At 62.3% G+C, this 18,828-nt stretch overlaps 1 protein-coding gene across 10 annotated transcripts in view; it reads left to right on the top strand.

Moving 5' to 3' along the window:
- Window positions 1-18,828, top strand: part of FRMD1 (FERM domain containing 1) — a 33,174-nt gene that overhangs the window by 5,527 nt on the left and 8,819 nt on the right. For all 10 annotated transcript variants that reach the window (XM_072831102.1, XM_072831131.1, XM_072831092.1 and 7 more), the window contains 4 exons: window positions 11,280-11,401; window positions 11,557-11,692; window positions 15,412-15,502; window positions 18,578-18,657. In XM_072831102.1, the coding sequence (XP_072687203.1) occupies window positions 11,624-11,692; window positions 15,412-15,502; window positions 18,578-18,657 (240 nt within the window). In that variant the 5' untranslated portion in view covers window positions 11,280-11,401; window positions 11,557-11,623. The remainder of the gene's footprint in view (window positions 1-11,279; window positions 11,402-11,556; window positions 11,693-15,411; window positions 15,503-18,577; window positions 18,658-18,828) is intronic.

Genomic DNA, 18,828 nt, shown 5'->3' with positions numbered 1-18,828 from the left:
AAACCCTTGCGAGACCACAGTAGGAATCAGAAACCAGGAGTCTGGGCCACACAGTAGGTACAAAATAAATGTTGTCTGAGGCCGTTTGGGGTCCACCCAGTGTGAGGAGCCTCCACCCTCTGGGGACATTTCCCACCACACCCTACCTTGGGCATGGGAGGGTCACTGGTCGCAGGGACTTGGCCTGACTCATCGTCTGCCTGGGGCCTTAAGTGCCCCGGGGCGGCGCTCCAGGGTGCTGCTAACGAGCAAGTCAAAGATCAGAAGTCCTGGTGTCCGCCCGGCAGAGGGTGTGGTTGGACAGGACAGGCCCCTCTCAGCAGAACCTGGGGCCAGGCGCGCGCACACACACACACACACACACACACACACAGAGCGGTGCCCCACCCCCACTGCCACTCTGTCCCCTGAGGAAGGGGACACATCACAAAGGCTTTGGAAGGTCTGAGCAAAGTCTAGGGGCCTGGCCCTGGCCCTGGCCCTGGAGCCCCGGCCCTTCCCTTCCCCAGGGCTGCGCCGCCAGCAGGCCCCCTGCACCCCCCCACCCCCCACGCCACCCCCCCAACCCCCGGCTCTGGCATCTGCCCCCCTTCCCCAAGTCTGTGGCGCTTGCCAGGTGACTGGCTAGTTCTGGGCCACCTCCCCCGCAGAGGCCAGCGCCCCTCCACCCGCAGGCACAGGGACAGGCTGACCTGTCAGCTCTGAGAGTTTGCTGACAGGGTTGTATGTGCATCTGTTCTGCTGGGCGTGGGACCCCTTTGTCTCGCGGTGGCTGGAGGGACACGGCTCCCTGCCTGCGCTCTGGCCCTGCTTTGTAAATTCATGACGGGACGTCCGGAACACCCAGGCGCTGTCCCCTCGCGTCAGGCTCCTGTGCTGATTGTCTGTGGGGTCACAGGGGTGGTCTGTGCCGTGGCAGGCTGGAAGGCCCGTGGTCCTCGGGGGCTGCACCGGGGACAGCCCTGGTCCCGAGGCCCCTGGGAATGTAGGCCCCGCCCCAGGCCTGAGGAGACAGAGAAGGGTGGAAGAGCACCTCCCAGGAGTTTGTTACTAGCCTCGTCAATCCGTTCTGTTCTGGAACATTCGTCTTATCCCTGTTGGGCCTCTGTCTCCTCCAGCCGTAAAGTGGAGCCAACACTAGCCTTGTCTTATGGGACCGTGTGTATGAAAGCGCCTGGAACAGCTTAAAGCATAAATGTGACACATAGTAAATAAAATATGAAGTACAGGTGTCAGGTGTCAGCCAGGCTCCCCGGCGGTTACACCACAGCCGAGAAGGGGGCAGAGGGTCCAGGGGCCGCCCTCCTGGGAGAGCTGACGCTCCGAGGCCACGTGCTAGTGAGTGGCTGGTGGGCCCCGGGTCACCTGTACAGCACGGGCACCTGTTACGAGGGGACCCGGCTGATCACCAGGCGCCGGGGTTCGCTGTTTAACATGGTGACACAGCGCCACGCCACTGGAAATGAAACAGCAAACACAATGAGGCCAAAAACCTAACAAAAGGGGTTTGTTTGCATCTTTAGCTCCGGTGTACCTGCCCTCGAAGTCAGCTTCCTAAATGAAAGAGCAGAAAGTTCTGGTGAAGAGCAGCTCTCCAGGTGGCTGTTCAGAGAGTCTAATCATGGAGGTCCAGACTACATTTATTTTACTCCACACGAAGGCGCGATTAGAGTCTATAAAGAGTTCCAAAGACTTAGCCTCTAAATCCCATGTTTGCTGCAAAAATCTAAGAGCCTCTTTGGAGTTTCTGTAAAAAGACTGTGAGTTTGTTTGGGTCTGCCCTTCTGGATACAGCTACCAGCTTGAGCAGATGAAAACTTTGGAGTTGGTCCAGGAAACCTGAATCATGTTGTAAAAGTTAACGTATAAATTTGGATGGAACCTCATTCTGATCTACAGTGACATCCCCATTTGTGGCTGGACATCACCAAGTGTAATACTGAATGTTTCATTCAGTGTGTGACAGACTAGGAGAAGTAGTGCACGAGTGGTGAGCGTGACCTTGAGTTCTAAAGTACAGGAGCATAGGACCATGACCCTGAGCTCTGAGGTGGGGGAGCATATGTGATGACCGTGACCTTGAGCTCTGAGGTGGGGGACCACATGTGATGACCATGACCTTGAGTTCTGAGGTGGGGGAACCGTGTGATGACTGTGACCTTGAGTTCTGAGGTGGGGGAGCACGTGTGATGACTGTGACCTTGAGTTCTAAGGTCGGGGAGCACATGTGATGACCGTGACCTTGAGTTCTGAGGTGGGGGAGCACGTGTGATGACCGTGACCTTGAGTTCTGGGTGGGGGAGCACGTGTGATGACTGTGACCTTGAGTTCTAAGGTCGGGGAGCACATGTGATGACCGTGACCTTGAGTTCTGAGGTGGGGGAGCACGTGTGATGACCGTGACCTTGAGTTCTGAGGTGGGGGAGCACGTGTGATGACCGTGACCTTGAGTTCTAAGGTCGGGAAGCACATGTGATGACCGTGACCTTGAGTTCTGAGGTGGGGGAGCACGTGTGATGACTGTGACCTTGAGTTCTGAGGTGGGGGAGCACGTGTGATGACTGTGACCTTGGGTTCTAAGGTCGGGGAGCACATGTGATGACCGTGACCTTGAGTTCTGAGGTGGGGGAGCACGTGTGATGACTGTGACCTTGGGTTCTGAGGTGGGGAAGCACATGTGATGACCGTGACCTTGAGCTCTGAGGTGGGAGAGCATATGTGATGACCATGACCTTGAGTTCTGAGGTGGGGGAGCACGTGTGATGACTGTGACCTTGGGTTCTGAGGTGGGGGAGCACATGTGATGACCGTGACCTTGAGCTCTGAGGTGGGGGAGCACATGTGATGACTGTGACCTTGGGTTCTAAGGTGGGGGAGCACATGTGATGACCGTGACCTTGAGCTCTGAGGTGGGAGAGCACATGTGATGACTGTGACCTTGGGTTCTAACAGCTCTGGGTCCTTAGAACCATCTTCCAGGATTGGATGCTGTGTGCTCCATACAAGTCAAAGGCTGCCTTTGTGCTCTCTTCTTTGGCCAGGCCTATCTCATGGGACAGTGGCCATGAAGGTCAGCCCAGTGATGGCCTTCTACCTGGGCCAGGTGTCGTCCATCCACTTAGTGGGTTGTTATTGAGAACTTAACCTTAGCCCAGATGGTCATCAAGGCCGTGGGGACGCAGTAGCCAGGACACACATACTGGCTGTGGAGGAGCTTGTGTCGGTGGGCAAGGCATGTAATCAGCAAGAAATTAGGGAAGCCATCTCAGTCCCACTGCATGTCGGGAGGAAACAGAAATGGTGATGAGCCTGCGGGTCGCTGGAGGGAGAGCTGTGGCCTGGGTGGCCAGAGGAGCCCCCTCCACAGAGGTGGCATTTGAAGGAGACGAGAGTGAGCCATCGGCCCTGCTAAGCAGCTCTGAGCACAGCCTTGGGGGAGAGATCCCAGGGAGTCGGGGTGCACAGGGCTCCACTGTTCCAGCTGCCGAAGGGCGCCCGCTGGCAAGGCCAGTGGTCGAGACCGGGCACTGCAGCTGTCCAGACAGTTTCTTCATGACGGTAGATCTGCTCCAGAGTGAGGGGGAGCGGGGTAGGACCGGGCTCTGGAGGGTGGAGGGGGGATGAGACGGTCGGCCTCATACCCGGAGGTGAGCAGCCCAAGGCCTTTGTTTCTGATCGACCTTTGCACGGCAGTGAGTAGACACGGGGTCCCTCAGCAAGGTTTCTGGGTGCCCGCTGGGTTCGTGTGTCACTCCACAGCCCTAGTTCTCAGGCACGGTCCTGGGGACTGGATCAAAATGCAGATTCTCTGGCCCCACCGAGCTTGCCGGGCCTGCCACAGAGTTCCCATGTTACAGATGTGCGGTGTCAGAGAACCCTGCTCCCTGGGGCAAGGGGCCCCTGAAGAGGCAAGACAGAGGCCCACGGGTGGGGGGAGTCTGCAGACAGCACCCCGGGGAGGAGGGCCGGCGGGGAAGCGGAGGTGCTCGAGCACCGACTGGAGGAAGAGCGTGGGGAACGTATTCCAGGTGGAAAGATCTAAGGTGGGCCTATGAGGCGCAGCAAGCAGCTCGTGGGCGAGGATTCGGGGCAGGGCCTGTAGGGTGTGGGTAGCATGGGGCCCGACGAGCCACTCGCCCCGCAGGGTCCCCTGATGCCAGGGATGTGAGCAGTCTTCTTCATAACCAGGGAAGATTTGGGGTGGCCTTAGTCTTTTTCCATCAAGTCCTTGGGAAGTTGGCAGCTCGCACTGGCGATGGCAACTCCTAGTAGTTCACAGGGCACCTTTTCCTACTGAGCCCAAGGCAGTGAAGAAATGGACCCAGGGACCCCACATACGCTTGGAGAGCCTGCAGCTCCTTCCGGGGCCTGCAGGGGTCGGCAGGCCAGGCAGGTCACCCCAGAGCCCACCAAGCAGGCCAGAAGTGAAAGCGGTAGGAAAGCCATGGGTGGAAGCCAGGAGAGCTGGTCTTCAGAGATGGTGCGCCTCAGTTTCCAAATCTGTACAACGAGAGTAATAGCCCCTCTAGAGGATCAGTGCACTGAATCAAGTCGGCAAATGTTCTAGGCAAGTAGTGGGTATTTTTTAACTCCGCATATATTTGTTGAGCCCACACAGCAGGCCTAGAGCTGCTCTTACGGGGGGCTGCAGCAGTAAGACTTTCGGAGCTGCCTGCCAGCGGGGACAGACAGACATAAATGAACAAACGTGTCCAGTTACCTCAGTGCTGTGGGAGATGGTGAGCGCTGGAAGTGAGGATGAGCCTCCCCAGCAAGGAGACGTGAGCTGATTTCTGAATGCAGCGAGGTGACAAGCCAGGCAGATGTGCAGGACAGAGCCTTCCATGCAGAACAGCAGGTGCAAAGGCCCCGGGGCAAGAGGGCAGGGAGGTCGGGGAGCAAATGGACCAGCCGTTGGAGGGGCTCGAGGGCCACTGTAACTTTCCAGGACTCCAGCTTCTCCCTTGAGAGAGGGGGAGCTATTTTTGGGTTTTGGGCAGGAGTGTGGTGATCTGCCCCTTGTTCAGCAACATTCTGGAGGCTAAGGTGTTGAGTATGGGGGGGAAAGTCTGGAAGGAGAGACTTTGGGAGCCTACTGTCACTGTCCAGGCTGGAGGCGAGAGATTTGGACCAGGTGTGCGGGGGCTACGTGGGCAGGTAGGTGCAGGGGTGTTTCCAAGGTAAAACATTGGGATTTGCTACTGTCTGGGCTTAGGGGACGGGGAGGGGGGAGAGAGAGAGGAGGTGGCCACAAGCCCTGTGTCCTGAGCAGTGGGAAGGACAGAGCGTCGTCGCTGAGCAGGCCATCGTCTTCACTTCTTGGTGACAAGAGTAGCACCTGGCGGCTCGTCAGTGGGGCTCAGCACTTGTCCCCTGGATGCGTGAAGGGGTCCTGCCAGCATTGGGGTGACCTGGGGCCTGCTGGGGACGGTGCTCCCCACTCCAGGGCTCCGGGCTCCTGGCTCCGGGCTCTAGGGCTCCTGGCCCCTGGCTCCTGGCTCTGGGCTCCTAGCTCAGGGTTCCTGGCTCCCAGCTCCTGGCTCCTGGCTCCCGGTTCCTGGCCCCAGGCCCCAGGCTCCTGGCTCCAGGCCCCTGGCTCCGGGCTCCTGGCTCCGGGCTCCTGGCTCTGGGCTCCAGGCTCCTGGCTCTATGGCTCTTGGCCCCTGGCTCCGGGCTCCTGGCTCCTGGCTCCTGGCTCTAGGGCTCCTGCCTCCTGGCTCCGGGCTCCTGGCTCCTGGCTCCAGGCTCCTGGCTCCAGGTTCCTGGCTCTGGGTTCCTGGCTTCTGGCTCCTGGCTCCTGGCTCCTGGCTCCTGGCTCTGGGTTCCTGGCTCCTGGCTCCTGGCTCCAGGGCTCCAGGGCTCCCAGCTCCCGACTTCAGGCTCCAGGCTCCTGGCTCCAGGTGCTGGCCGTGCCTGCCGTGTGGGGTCTTACCTTCCTCTGGTACAGACTCCTGCTTTCGCACTAAACCCCAGAGGCACTTCTGTCTAAAGCAGAGTGTTGCCGTGGCCACGTCTACCCGAGGTTCCCTGCCTGCACGGTGCCCTCGGGAATGTCCAGGAGGCCCAGGGGCGGACAGTGAGGATTGAAAAGCACCAGAAGCCAGGTGCTTCTTAGCATCCCAGGCACAGGGGCTTAGTGGTGGGGGTGAGGGGCGGGGCGGAATGAGGAGGACGGCTTGCTTCCTCCCCTTAAAAGCTGTGACAGAGGGCACACTGACACCCCTCCAGGAGGCCTGGGGCTCAAGGGCAGCTCTGTCTGTGTGGTCAGGGCAGGGCAGGGCCTGGATTGGGGGTGGGAAGGCCTGGGTCCCCACAGGCACCCCTGACGGCCGGGAGGCCTCTCCGCATGATTGCACCTCCAAGTTCTGTGCAGACTTGGTGCTTAAAGCCGTTCGGGGCTAGACCCCCTGACAGACAGGTGGACCAGGACGGGGCAACCTCAGCGTCTGGGGCCTGTGTCTGGGCAGCAGGTGGCATAGGAGGCCCGCAATGCCCCTTCTGCTTGGAGGCAGGGCCAGTGACGGGGGCCGCCCTCCTTCCCAGGCCCCTGCACTCTGTGGCCCGCCCCAAGCCCACCAGGGATGAGCTCCCTGTGGCCAGGACGCCCTCTGCCCCCCCCCCCAGGCTGTGCTGTGGGCATCACCCTCGGGACCGTGCTCCCTGACCACCTGCCTGAGCAGGACAGCCACCGCCACCGCCACCGTCATGGAGGCCCATTGTCCCCCTAGACAGGGAGGGATGGCATCTGACCTCGGGGGGCCGCCCCCCTCAGCTTCCGTCTGTGCCCCGTGCCTGGCAGAGCCGGGTCTGGGGAGAATAACATGGAAAGGATGAGGGTTCTGGTTTTTCTACAAAAGTCTGCATTGTCGTGACCTAAAGGGCAAAGCGACCTTGAGCTGAGGCCCGGCTCTTTGGGGGCGGCCCGCTGGCTGTGGCTGGGAAGCTCTGTCCCTGCAATTTTTCTGCTGGCAAGGAGGGTTGCAGTCTGTCTCTGGGGGCCCCACGGAGGCCGATGCCGGGGCACCCCAGCACCTGCTTCCCCACGCCTCCGCTTCTCCCGTGACCCGTCCTGCTGGGACTGTTGACTCCCTTTGGCTTTTTTAACCTCGTGGTTACAAGCGTTTGACACTGAGGACGCACAAACATCCCGCACATCCCATCCTGACACCCCCAGATGTGAAGTAACCACCTTCCCTGCATGCAGACCCCATGTCCCCTGCTCTGCTCATGCCCCAGAAATGCTCCTCTGGCTGGTGCGCAGACTCCCAGCCCCGGGGACGGGGTACCAGCTGCAGTCTGACGGGCGACGACCGAGCAGGACGCGCTAGGGGCCGGGCCAACTCCGCTGGCCAACAAGCTGGTCTCACTGCCTGTCTTTGTCCCCAAAGAGGCCCCTGGGCTGCCGGCCACCCCCACCTGGTGCTCTGTGGGGCGAGTACTCAGGCTCCCCGTGAGCCTTCAGGGCCAAGCGGGGGGAGACCCTGGCTCCGGGAGGTTGGAAGTAAAGCATCATGTTGTGATGAATGGATTCATACAGTGGTTGGGGGGGGGGGAACGGTCTTCTCCGTCTCCCCGGGGTGCAGAGGATGTGCTGTGGCCCCCAGCCTGGGAACGAGGGCGCGTCCCTGTCCTTGTCTGGCAGACCCAAGTCTGGGGCCCCTGGGGACCCCGTGTTGGTGCTCGGGGGGACTGAGTGCCCCCACCCTGCCCGTTCCCATCCCCAGGTGCTCTTCTGTTCAGGTCACTTCACGTACGGAGCCTCTCGCTCAGCTGGGCGGGCTGACCTTTCTGATTTCGGAACACGTGTTCGCTGTGACTCACGGTGATTCACCTGTGAAGGGGAAGCCTTCCGTAAGAATTTACACAAAAAGCACACACCATTGAGCGAGAACGTACTGAACGGTTTCTGAACACTCCGTGGCTGCTTGAAGGGTGGCCAGGACGTCTGTCCCAGCTGGCCTAGGACAGTGACCACCTGCCCCTGGCCTGGAGGTACCCTCCCCACCTCTGATGCCCGGGGCTGGGCAGGGCCTGTCTAGGAGGGGAGGCGGGAGCACTGCTGGGGGCCTGACCTGTGCTCCACCGGAAAGAGATGATGGCACGCTGCATGGGCCTGGGGGGCGGTGGTCTCTGGTGCGCCCAGGAGGTCACTCCCCAGGGGCCCAACAGCCTTGTGCTCTGTGGCTGGGACATTCACAGCCCTCGTCCCGCCGTGTCCATGCAACCTGGGCCCCACCGGCTCCCCTGGTCTGTCCCTTCCCCGTGCCCAGAGGTGCCCCGTGGCGGGGTGCTGGGCCGGGCTGGTGGCTGGACGGGTGTGAGCCCAGGGGCCCGTGCCCACCTGCAGGATGGAGGTGGCTTGCTGTTCGACCCTCGAGAAGTGTGTGCAATCACATGCAGGGTGTCACACACACATCTGTCCAGGGTCGCAGGCTGTCCCCTGCAGCCCGCAGCAAAGGTCAGAGAGGAGAAAAGGCAGCTGGCGTGGCCCGGAGCCGAGGGTGCTCGCACCAGCCCTCCCACACGCCCTGCTGTGGGGCTGCGGGTTTTAATTGAGGTCAAGAATTCTGACGGGGCAGCAAGCAAAACACGGCCCTGCGTGGTCAGCACACAGCCTCCGGCCGCCTGTCCTGTCCTTGGCAAGCTCCTCCTGACCCTTCGGGGGCCGGGGGCCCCCACCTGCCCTGCCCTGGCACGCTGCAGATGTCTCGTGCTTCCTGAAATGCTGACGGCTCATTCCCGAACTGTTAGTAGGAGTGGGCGCCTTCTGTGGGATTCCAGCAGGTTCTCAGCAGGCTTGGGCCTTAGAAACGCCGGAGCCAGGGGCCCTGGACAGGCCTCTCTACTTTCTGTGCCTCCATTTCCCTACTTTGAAAATGAGCAAGGCAGGCCGCCCCGAGCCACCACTCCGTTCTGGGAACAGTGGGGATGAGGGAGTGTTCGTGAGGTGCTGTGAGGGCCCACGAGGCCCGAGGGCGAGGTGCCACAAGTCGACGCACGGTGTGTGCGCGCCGGGCGCCGGGGCGCAGGCGAGGGGAGGCCTCGTGACCTCTGAGCTCAGAGTCCTTCCCCCTAAGATGGGTTGTCGTCCAGGCGGAGAAGGGCCAGAGGAGAGGCTGGCAGCCGGGTGCCCTGGGTCCCCGAAGCTGTGCGCACCACACACCCGCATGCACATACCCACATGCCTACACGCACATACACGCACGCATGTGTGCTCACGGCACGCCTGCCGAGCAGGGCCCTAGCTCTGCCATCTGCCGAATGACTTCTGTGCTTTTCTATGATTTTATACCATGTTATGTATTTAAACAGCTTTATGGGGTCTGACTGAAACACCGTAAAATACGTTCGTCTTCAGTGAACGGCGTAACGCATTTTAGTAAATCTGTGAGTTGTGCAACCACCACCATGGAACCTTCCCATCGCCCTGAAACAAAACCCCATGCCCGTGGGCGGCCACAAACCCCCTTTCTGCCTCTATGGGTGCTGCCTTTTCTGGACGTTTCAGGGACTCACACAAAATGCGTGCTGTGGGCTGGCGTGTCCCGGGCAGCAGGACGTTTGGGTGTCTGTTCGCGTGCGGGCCCGTCACGCCTTGGCATTGCTGAACGGTGTCTCTGCGCTGCTCGTGAGCCTGTGCTCTGCGGACTTAGATGTCAGAAGCTTTATTTTCAGAACATTCTTAGCAGAAGACGAAGACCAGGTCTGCAGCGCGGGGGGCGTAGGTAGGGGGCAGCTATCGGGGGGCAGCCAGAGAGGGGCTGGCACGGCCGCAGGATGGTCGGGGTGCAGGGGGGCCGCTGCTTCCCTCACGCCTCTCCCGGCTCCTCCCCACTTTTGATGGCGTGAGCTCATCCAGAAGACAATTAAGCGTTGAGAAGTGGTGTTTATTTTGGGGCCTCGCCACATTTCTGTTTTCCCAAGGGAGGAAAGCTTTTACCCTCCTGACAAGCCTGAAAACAGTGGTCGGTGACAGGTGGGCAGGTGCGGAGGGCGGGGAGCCGGCCCTGGGGCCCGCGGAGCTGGGCTCACCTGGAGGCCACGTGGCCAGGCCCGTGCCCTGGGACTTGCCCCCCACCCCAGGGACTTTGTGAGGCGGGTGGGCGGGGGTGGGGGTGGGGGCTTTCCATCCTTACAGAATCCCTGGGTGGCACTCTTGGGAGGATCGCAGGGGCTTCTTTTCCTTGTTTCTCACTGGAGTGTTCGGAGCTCATTGGCCGCAGGTCCTGTAAAGCTCGCGGAGGCACCGTCACCCCCTCGCACAGCGGAGGAACCGAGGCTAGACGCATCATGGCCCTGGGCGTCCGCTGCACTGGTTCTCAGCTCCCCTTCCCGGGGGGTGCAGCACCTGCTTCCCTCCTGCCACGGCCCAGGGGCCCCTGCCCACCGCTCCCCGCCCCGGGTCTGGCATGTGTGTGCTCTGTGGAGTCGCCCTGCCGCTGCACGTCCTCGCCGCGTGCCTACGCTCCTGGCCACGTGTCCTGTGCTGTGACGGGAGCCGTGGGGACCGGTAGTCACTGCGCCACAGGCCGCAGAAGCCAGTGAACTCCCTGAAATACCGGTTGTGTTCTCTCGGGCTCTTCGCCCTCTTGAAAGGAGATGCATGTGTCCAATGATGAACAGCTTTGCACCTGCTCCAGGGAGAGAAAGATAGGGCAGCAGCTCTCAGGGGCCCGAGTCTGGGTGGAAGGGGCGGGTGGGCCACCCTCATGGGACCCCCTGGGTGGCCGGGTGACAGGAGCACCTGCTCGGCCAAGCAGAGACCTCTCCGGGGGGGCTTGCTGTCCGTCCCCTGTGCTTCCGGGTCTGGAGCCACCGTTCTGCCCAGAGGGTCAGGGTTCACGGGCAGCAGCTCACCCGGCCTTCACCCGTGGCAGGCATTACTCACTGTGGGGCAGGTAGCAGGTGACCCGCAGCCAGGGGCCGTGACCGGAGTTCCTGCGCTAAAGGGAGTCGGACTGTGCCTACAGGACATGTTTGGGGAACAGTGTTGCTACACGCTCCTGATTCTCTCCCCTCCAGGAGGGGGTGCTGGGGCCGGGGGAGGCACCCTGATGCTGCAGGTGCCCTTCTGGGTTCTGCTCTCCCTCTGCCCCCACCTTCTCCAGGAACCTCAGGAATGATCCAGGTGCTGGCTTTTGTGTCCTCACGGGCTTCTGCATGGCCCTCTGTCCCGGGCCCCGGGAAGGAGGGGGGCCGCGAGGTGGTCCCGGTGGAGCTGGGGTCACAGGAGCCAGGGGAGGGCGGGGCCGGCCTGACACTGTTTATTTGCATTCCAGCCAACGCGTGCCCCAGCTACTTATAAACCTGGACCTTGTCCTGGCCCAGCCGCGGGCTGCCTTCCGCCTACCTTCCCAGCCAGCTCAGCAAGGAGCCCGGCCCCCGGCTAACCTGCAGTGGGGTGAGTCTGGGGGTGCTGTGCTCCCCACCTGTGGCTGGGGGGCCGGGCCGCGCCCACCGGGTGGTGACAGGGGGCCCCGGGCGTCCGGGTGGCACACAGGCTGTTGGCAGCTCGGCCCCTCCCCGGCCATGCCCCTGACCAGTCCTTCCCCGCAGGAGGCCATGGAGGAGGCCCCGTCCTGAGAGCCTGCGTGCAGCCACGGGAGCGCCGTGACACAGCGAGATGACCGCAGAGGCCAGGGATGTCCTGGTTCTGCTGCCCACGCGGGAGCAGCTGCGGCTGGTGGTGGGGGTGAGCGTGGCGGAGAGCTAGGGCTGTGGTGGCTGTGGGGGGAACAGTGAGGGATGACCGTGGGGTGACCGTGGGGGGATGGTGGAGGGACCGTCGGTGGACCCAGGGGGTTGACTGTGGGTGACTATTGGGGGGACCGTGGAGGGCACTGTAGGGGGGCAGTGGGGGTGTCACAGGTCTCTTCTTCCAACAAGACAAAGATGTTAGGAAGTACGAAGTGGCATTTTGTGGCACATTTCATCTCAAACACCAAAGCTCTGTGGTCTTGGAAACCAGCAGGCAGCTGGTGTGGCCTTGCCTCGGTTCTGGACAAGTCCCCTCGGCCCTTCTTCCCTTTTATTCTTCATCGGCCCCACTTGGCTTCTAGCGAGGCCCCACTTTCCCGGAGCTCTCTGACACCCCGCCTGCCCTGCGTCTCAGGGAGGTGACCCTCTTGGGCTCTTCTGCAGCGCCTGCCCCCTCCCCAGGGACGCCCACCCATGAGGGCCCCGCTGGCCCAGGCGTCCGCCTCCCCGCAGCAGGTGCAGGGATCCCAGCCCCCGCCCCCCGGCCAGGGCGGTGCCCCCAGGGCTGCCTGCCTTCGTCCAAGCGCCCGCGCCCGGGCTGGGGGTGCCCGCAGGAAGATCGCGGCCGTGGGTTCCCCGTGACGGGCTCCGCCGCGGGCCCTGCGTGGCCTCCACCTATCCCAGCACTCAGGCCCCCCCTCGCGAGATGCCGACCCCGTAACCCGTCAGTTCCGCGGTTCGTTGAGTGCGCCCGAGCACGGCTGACAGCCCTGGGGAAGGTGCGGCCGCAGAGGCCGGGGCGCCCTGACCTGGGGCTGCCACCCACCTGCCCGCCACCCACCAGACCGTGGAACCTGTGTTTCAAACGGGATCAAGATTCCCTGGAGCTTTGAAGGCTGATGCCTGAAACTCTGCTCACAGGGCCGTGTGGCTCTTCTGCAAACCTCCGTCAGACGACGCAGTAGCTTGAAAATCCAAGACGCGTAACGAGAAGTGGCTTGTGTACCCGATTGCAGACAAACTTCCTTGCTCACCCTCTGCATAGCCCACTCCGGTGGACCTGCCCCCCGGACACGGGGCCATCGTGTGTGCAGCCACGACCTCCTCCCGAGCCACCCTTTCCCATGCGACCCGTCACTCCAGGGGCAGAACAGTCCCCAGGGGCATGTGGCAGGCCCGGGGGACAGAGCCCCTTTGCCGTGCTTCACCTGTTGGGGTGCGTGAGGACTGGTCGTGGAGCAAACTTCAGTGGGGACCTGCTGGATGGAAAACTCCAAGCACCGCCCAGCCGGAGCCTCTGTCTGAGCTCTGAGGGTGCTGCGCTCTGGGCCCTTCCTCATGGGCGGTTAGCAGGACAGGTCAGGTCCAGGTTGGGGGGAGAGGAGGTCCCTTCCAGTTCTCATCAATTGTTTGAGTGAAAAGTGGAGGGGTGTCGAGCCCCCCTAATGCAGGCAGTCTCTGGTGCGCAGGGGACCGTGCCCCTCCACCGTCAGCATCCCACGCGCCCCTCCCTGTACCAGAAGCCCCCATGCCGAGCACCCCGGGGGTCATGCACACCGGCTCACTCAACCCTCTGTGCACGCTCCTCCTTGGTCTCATCAGTCGTGTTTTACAAAGGGGACACTGAGGCCCAGCAGGGTGAGCGCTGAATGGGTGTGTGCCCTCGCAGCAGGGACCAGAGCAGGCCCTGCGGGGTCCCCTGCCTGGAGCAGCGGGAAGGACGCCCTCTCACCGGCCTCGGGCGGAAGGTCCCTGGTGCACACTGCCGGCCGGGGAGCAAGTTCAGTCCCAGCGCCTCATCCTGGGAACACGGAGGGTCGGGGCCGCCTGGCAGGGGCAGAAGGAACCGCTGTTCCCCTCCGCTCTCCCTCACCATGTTTCCATTGAGTTGAGAGGGACAAGAAAACCCTAGAAGATTAGCTGACCCAGGAGATGGTGTTTTCATTTTGAGGGAAAGTGGGGTTCATGATAATGCAGCGCGAACGTGGGCGAGGCTTGGCAGAGAGCGAGAGCCGCCCTCGTCCTTTGTCCCACATCCCGCGTCCCGCTGCCCACTCACGGGTCCCCCCTCCGGGCGGGTGGGAAGCGCTTGGCCTGCTGGTGATGACGCACTTGGAGTCCCTCTGGACTTCTGGATTTGGGTCAACGCCAACGTTGACATCAGCAACAGAATCTCTCCAAGCCTCAGTTTACCCGTCTGGTGATGAGAGGCTGGAGCTGCTGGGAGGGTATCCCGGGGGTCCTTTGAGGTGCCTCTGACCTAGGAGCGATGGTGGGGTGGGACAGTGGCCTTCACCTGTGTCCTCGGCGAGCCGGAGGTACGCGTCACCCCTGTGGCAAGCTTGGCTCCACATCTGCTGCCAAATTAGTAGATGGAAGACACTGGAGCCGGTGTTACAGCGATTCACGGCTGCAAAGTCGAGGTGCATCATTTGACTTGAGCCTGTGGGGAGACAGGTCCTGGAACCCCTGGGGCTGTGCCGTGCCCAGTACACCCCTTCTGAGCAGAGTGCTGGGCGAGAGCCCGTGGATTCGAGCTCAGCACTCGGGTCTGTCCTGCTCCCGCCCGTGGGTTTGTGCGAGGGCACCCCTCTCGCTGCAGGGCCCAGAGCCTGGGTGGCCCGCGGCAGGCGAGGCATTTGCTCTCAGAGGACACAGGTAGGGCATCCGGTGCACACCGGAGACGCGGGCTGGACCGTGAACCGGGACTGCCCGCCAGCCCCAGGAAATGCCGAGGACAGAGGAGCGTGCCAGGCGCCCGGAGGAAAGGCGCCAGTGGGTGCAGACGCGGGCAGCACCATGGGGGCCCGGACGGAGCAGCGGCCAGAGGGAGGGCAGCCTGGCAGCGGGCCCCAGCGCCGGCCCTTTCCTGAGCCCTGATTCAAGTCCACAAAGTGTGAAAAAGTTGAATTCATGAGACAGCTGGAAATACGAACACTGGCTGGATATTCGATATTAGGAGATGGTTCAGTTTTGAGGTGTAACGAAGCGCTGTTGGGGTAACGTGAAGTAGACGGGACAATCGATGCGATGGGCGAGCGCGCCCTTCCCCGCTGCGCAGGCGAAACCCAGCTGAGGAGCGATACGTGCTCAGGAATAGCGGCAGCTCCCGCCCCGTGGGTGGGAGCCAGGGGGCCTCGCAGGTGATGGGGGAGGGCCGGCGTTCCCGGAGGCTTGGGGGGTCCGCCTGGGCCTGACGCCCGGCAAGAGGCACCTGCGGGTAGGCTGAGGCAGGAAGGTCCCCCCTCTTCGAAGGCCCAAGGCTCAGATCCCACAGCCGACCTGCTCAGACTGCGGGGATCGCTGGGCGGGCCCAGTGACCTGAGAGCACCCTCAGCCCCTTCTGACTTCCAAGCAACCAGGCCCACTTCTGAGTGCCCACACCCCAGGCCTGCTTTCAGGAGTGACCCAGGTGAGGGGGGTGTACATGAGGACAAAGGCCGGACGATGCCCTGGGGGCACGAGAATCCCCCCTCCCCGTCCTTGGGCGGCCCCTGCACAGGCCAGGATGAGACAGTGGGCTTCTGTCCCGAGGTCAGGGCACGCTCAGCCTCCCCCGCCCTGGCTCCCTCGTGGCCCTGCTGGGTTGGTGGGCACCAGGGTCCAGCGCGGGCAGGAACCCAGGGGCCTGGGTGGAAGCAGCGGTGGCCCTCCTGCTCCTGCTGGACTGTCCACCCCTTTTAGGGGCCCTCAGCCTCCACCCACACCTTGCAGGTGCAGGCAACCGGCCGTGAGCTCTTCCAGCAGGTGTGTGACGTGACCAGCATCAAGGAAGCCCACTTCTTTGGCCTCAGCGTGGTCAGAAGTAAGTCCGCATTGCCCCGGATGACCCGCCCATGGGCCCCGCTGCCCCCTCCATGAGGTGCAGCCTTAGGGCATCCTGTGTCGGCGGTCCAGGCTGTCAGGCCCCTGGACGGTCCCCTGCTCTGCTGTTTGTGGGCAGCACCTTCCAGTTCCGGGGCTCAGACAGAAAGATGGGACCACAGGCAGGCAGCGCGACCGGGGCTGGGTTTGCAGCAGCAGCTTCTGGCTTTGCTGTTAAATTTTAATACTGGTGGACTTTCCCCAATTTGCACAGAAAGCTGAGTTAATGGGTAGTTTTACCCCCAGTTGGAGGTTGACGTCTACAACCCCCACTTTAACCATTTGCTGCTCTGTGTCTGGGTCCACAGAGGTGACACAGCCAAGGAAATAAACACGTACATAAAACCCCACTTTCTTTGGGGGTGTGTGTGCCAGGGGTTAGGTTTTTACGCTCCGTAAGTGGAATTACTCCTGGTTCCTGGGACAGGGCTCATCAGCGGCAGGAGGCCCCCTGACTTCCTGGGGGGCCCCAGGGAAGGCCAAGCAGTGAGGATCCTGCTGGGGGACTGCTGGGAGCCCCTGGCCCCTGATGTAAGCCTCATCTTCCAGGACCCCCAGGGCCCAGGGCTGGAGCTCGCTTTGCAGAGAGGGGCTCAGGGATGTGCAATGAATTCCTGAGCCCGGGGCCGGTGGAGCCTGGGGGCCTGATCTGGGGAGGGAAGCAGTGGGGGGGCGGGGGGCAGTGGTGCTCTCCCCTCCCTGAGCTGTACCGCCTAGAGCCCATGTCCCTCTAGGGGACTTTGCCGCCCCCGACGTCTCTGGTCCTGTGTAGCCTCCAGGCCCACCATCCACCTGCCTGGCCAGGAGTTGAGAGGACAGGCTGCCACCACCTGACCCATCACGGCCCCGCTGGGGCTCTGGGTGTGGGCCTCATGTGGATGGATGTGCAGGGAATGTTCTGGACTCAGGTGTCACCCAGAGACCAGTGCAGGGCAGGAAGCTGCAGATGCGTTTCCTTCCAAGTATCCCCCAGAGGAGCCAAGGCTGCCAGGCTTCCTGTCTTTAAATCGCTGCGAGGGGGCAGCCCGGGTGGCTCAGCGGTTTAGCACCTGCCTTGCGGCCCAGGGTGCGATCCTGGAGACCCGGAATCGAGTCCCACATCAGGCTCCCTGCATGGAGCCTGCTTCTCCCTCTTCCTGTGTCTCTGCCTCTCTCTCACTCTCTCTCTCTCTCTCTCTCTCCGTATGTGTCTCTCTTGAATAAATAAAATCTTTAAAAAAAAATTGCCACAAGGTGTGCTCCAGGATGGCGGTGTCCGCGCCAGGGAGCTGGTCTCTGACCTTGGCTTCTGTGGTTACCCCTCTGTGGCCTCAGGAACCGAGAGGACAGTCGGTTGTCTGCAGGGAAGTAGAGGGGGGCGTGTTCCCTCTGCTCTTGGCCCCCTCTGGCATTTGAGGGTTTAGAGGAGCTTTAAGAGAAAAGGATCAGGAGAGTGTTTAGGGGCACGTTGGAAACCCCACGGGGTGGGTCGAGTCAGTGCCAGAAGGACGTGAGCCAGGCTTGGAAGCAGTCGTCTCAGGACGGAGGGGCTGGTTTCTGCTCTGCCCACTTTCTGTGTGCTCCCGGTTTCCTGCCCTGGTTGGGGGGAGCACCAGAGTGTCCCGTTTCCCCTGGACTCGATGGCCTAAGGCAGCCCCAAGAGTCCCCCCTGCATGTGCTGGACAAGCAGATGGACCCTTGAGGGTCCCTGCGGCCAAGAGGCCTCATGAAGACGTGATGGAACAGCAGCGGGGGGCAGTTAATGTTGGTGGAGGGTCCTGCCTGTAAGTGGGACGGGGACCACCTCTGGGCTGGGGTCCTCACAAGGAGGGATCATGCCCTCAGCAGGTGGAGGTGAACCCCTGTCACAGTGGAGGCCCTGGGAGCCCCCAGTAGCTTGTGGAGCAGGGCCTATGGCTCAGCGTCGCTGGTGTTCAGGCTGGTGGCTTTGGACCCAAATACCTGAATAATGATGCTGGGGAGTTGGAACCCAAGCAGGGACCACATCAGCTCTCAGCTGTGACCTCCGTGTGTGTGCACGTGTGTGCGTGTGTGTGCATGCATGTGCATGTGTGTGTGCGTGCACCCACGGAAGTTGTACCCTCCTCTGGGCATACAGACTGACCAGCCAGGCTGCGGGGTCCCAGGCGGGAGTGGGGGCCCCCAGGATCAGTCCAGGGTGGAGGGGGCCGGCAGGGGCTGGGGGCCGAGGGGGCTGGGGGTGGTCTTCCTGGAGGAGGTGCATTTACTCAGCGGGGCTTCCCAGACGAGCGTCTGCTGCTCCTGCCAAGCGGCCCTTCCTGGTCACTCACCTCTTCTGAGTCGGGACATCTGAGATGGCCACGCTGAGAAGCGGGTGGGCAGGTTTCAGGAAGGAATTTGGGGTCACTGCCTGCCCGGCCTCCTTCTCTGCAAGGGGAGATGGTGCAGAGCTGCTCCACCCGCCACGAGCACCCAGTGCACGTCCAACGCGGCCTGTCCCTCTGGCTGAGCCGCTGGCCGCGGGGCCCTGAACCACTGTGCACCCTCCTGGTCATGGGATGGAGCCCTTCCTTTGGGGACCTGCACCTTTCAGGTGGGAGGCTCATGGAAGGTCATGCTCTGGTGACCCCATGGTTGTGAGGGGTGCACATGTTGGAGACTGAGGTCTAGAGCCAACACCAAGGCAGGAGACCTCTGCATGCAGCCCAGGGGCTGGGACAGAGACAGAGAGACAGAGAGACAGAGAGACAGAGACAGAGGCCGAAACAGGCGCTGTGGACCCCAGGCGGTGAGTGGCCACCCTGCCCGCAGGTGGGTCTGGCCGTGAAGGACCCATCGGGGGCTGGAGGCTGCACCCCACTTGCCTGAGGCCGAGCGTGCAGCAGGCACTGGCGTGGGTGGCTCTGCCCGTCCCCTGGAGCGCCGCCTGGTGGAACGGCCACCTCCTGACCTGGCATGCGTGGTGGCCCGCTCCCCCGAGCTGTGGGCGATGTGACCCTGTGACCCCCGCGGTACCTGGGGTGCAGAGGCGCTGACGAGGCCCTGCTTCCCTTAGACGACGAGTACATGTTCATGGATTTGGAGCAGAAACTCAGCAAGTACTTCTCCAAGGACTGGAAGCGGGATGCGCACGAGGTAAGTCAGACCCGCGGGCGGCGTGCGTCTGCTGTGTCCCCAGAGTGGTCCCTGGGGGGCACAGCCACAGCCCGCGGAGTCGGCAGCAGGGAGGGGTGCTCCCGAGTGTGTGGACAATGGGCTGGGATGTCCCCTTCTGGGAAGGAAGACGACGTCACGAGAGTCCTGGAA

The sequence above is a fragment of the Canis lupus genome, chromosome 1, assembly GCF_048164855.1.
Source record: "Canis lupus baileyi chromosome 1, mCanLup2.hap1, whole genome shotgun sequence".
NCBI lineage: Eukaryota > Metazoa > Chordata > Mammalia > Carnivora > Canidae > Canis > Canis lupus.
Note: the sequence above shows the minus strand (reverse complement) of the source record. Positions and strands in the feature narration are given on the sequence as shown.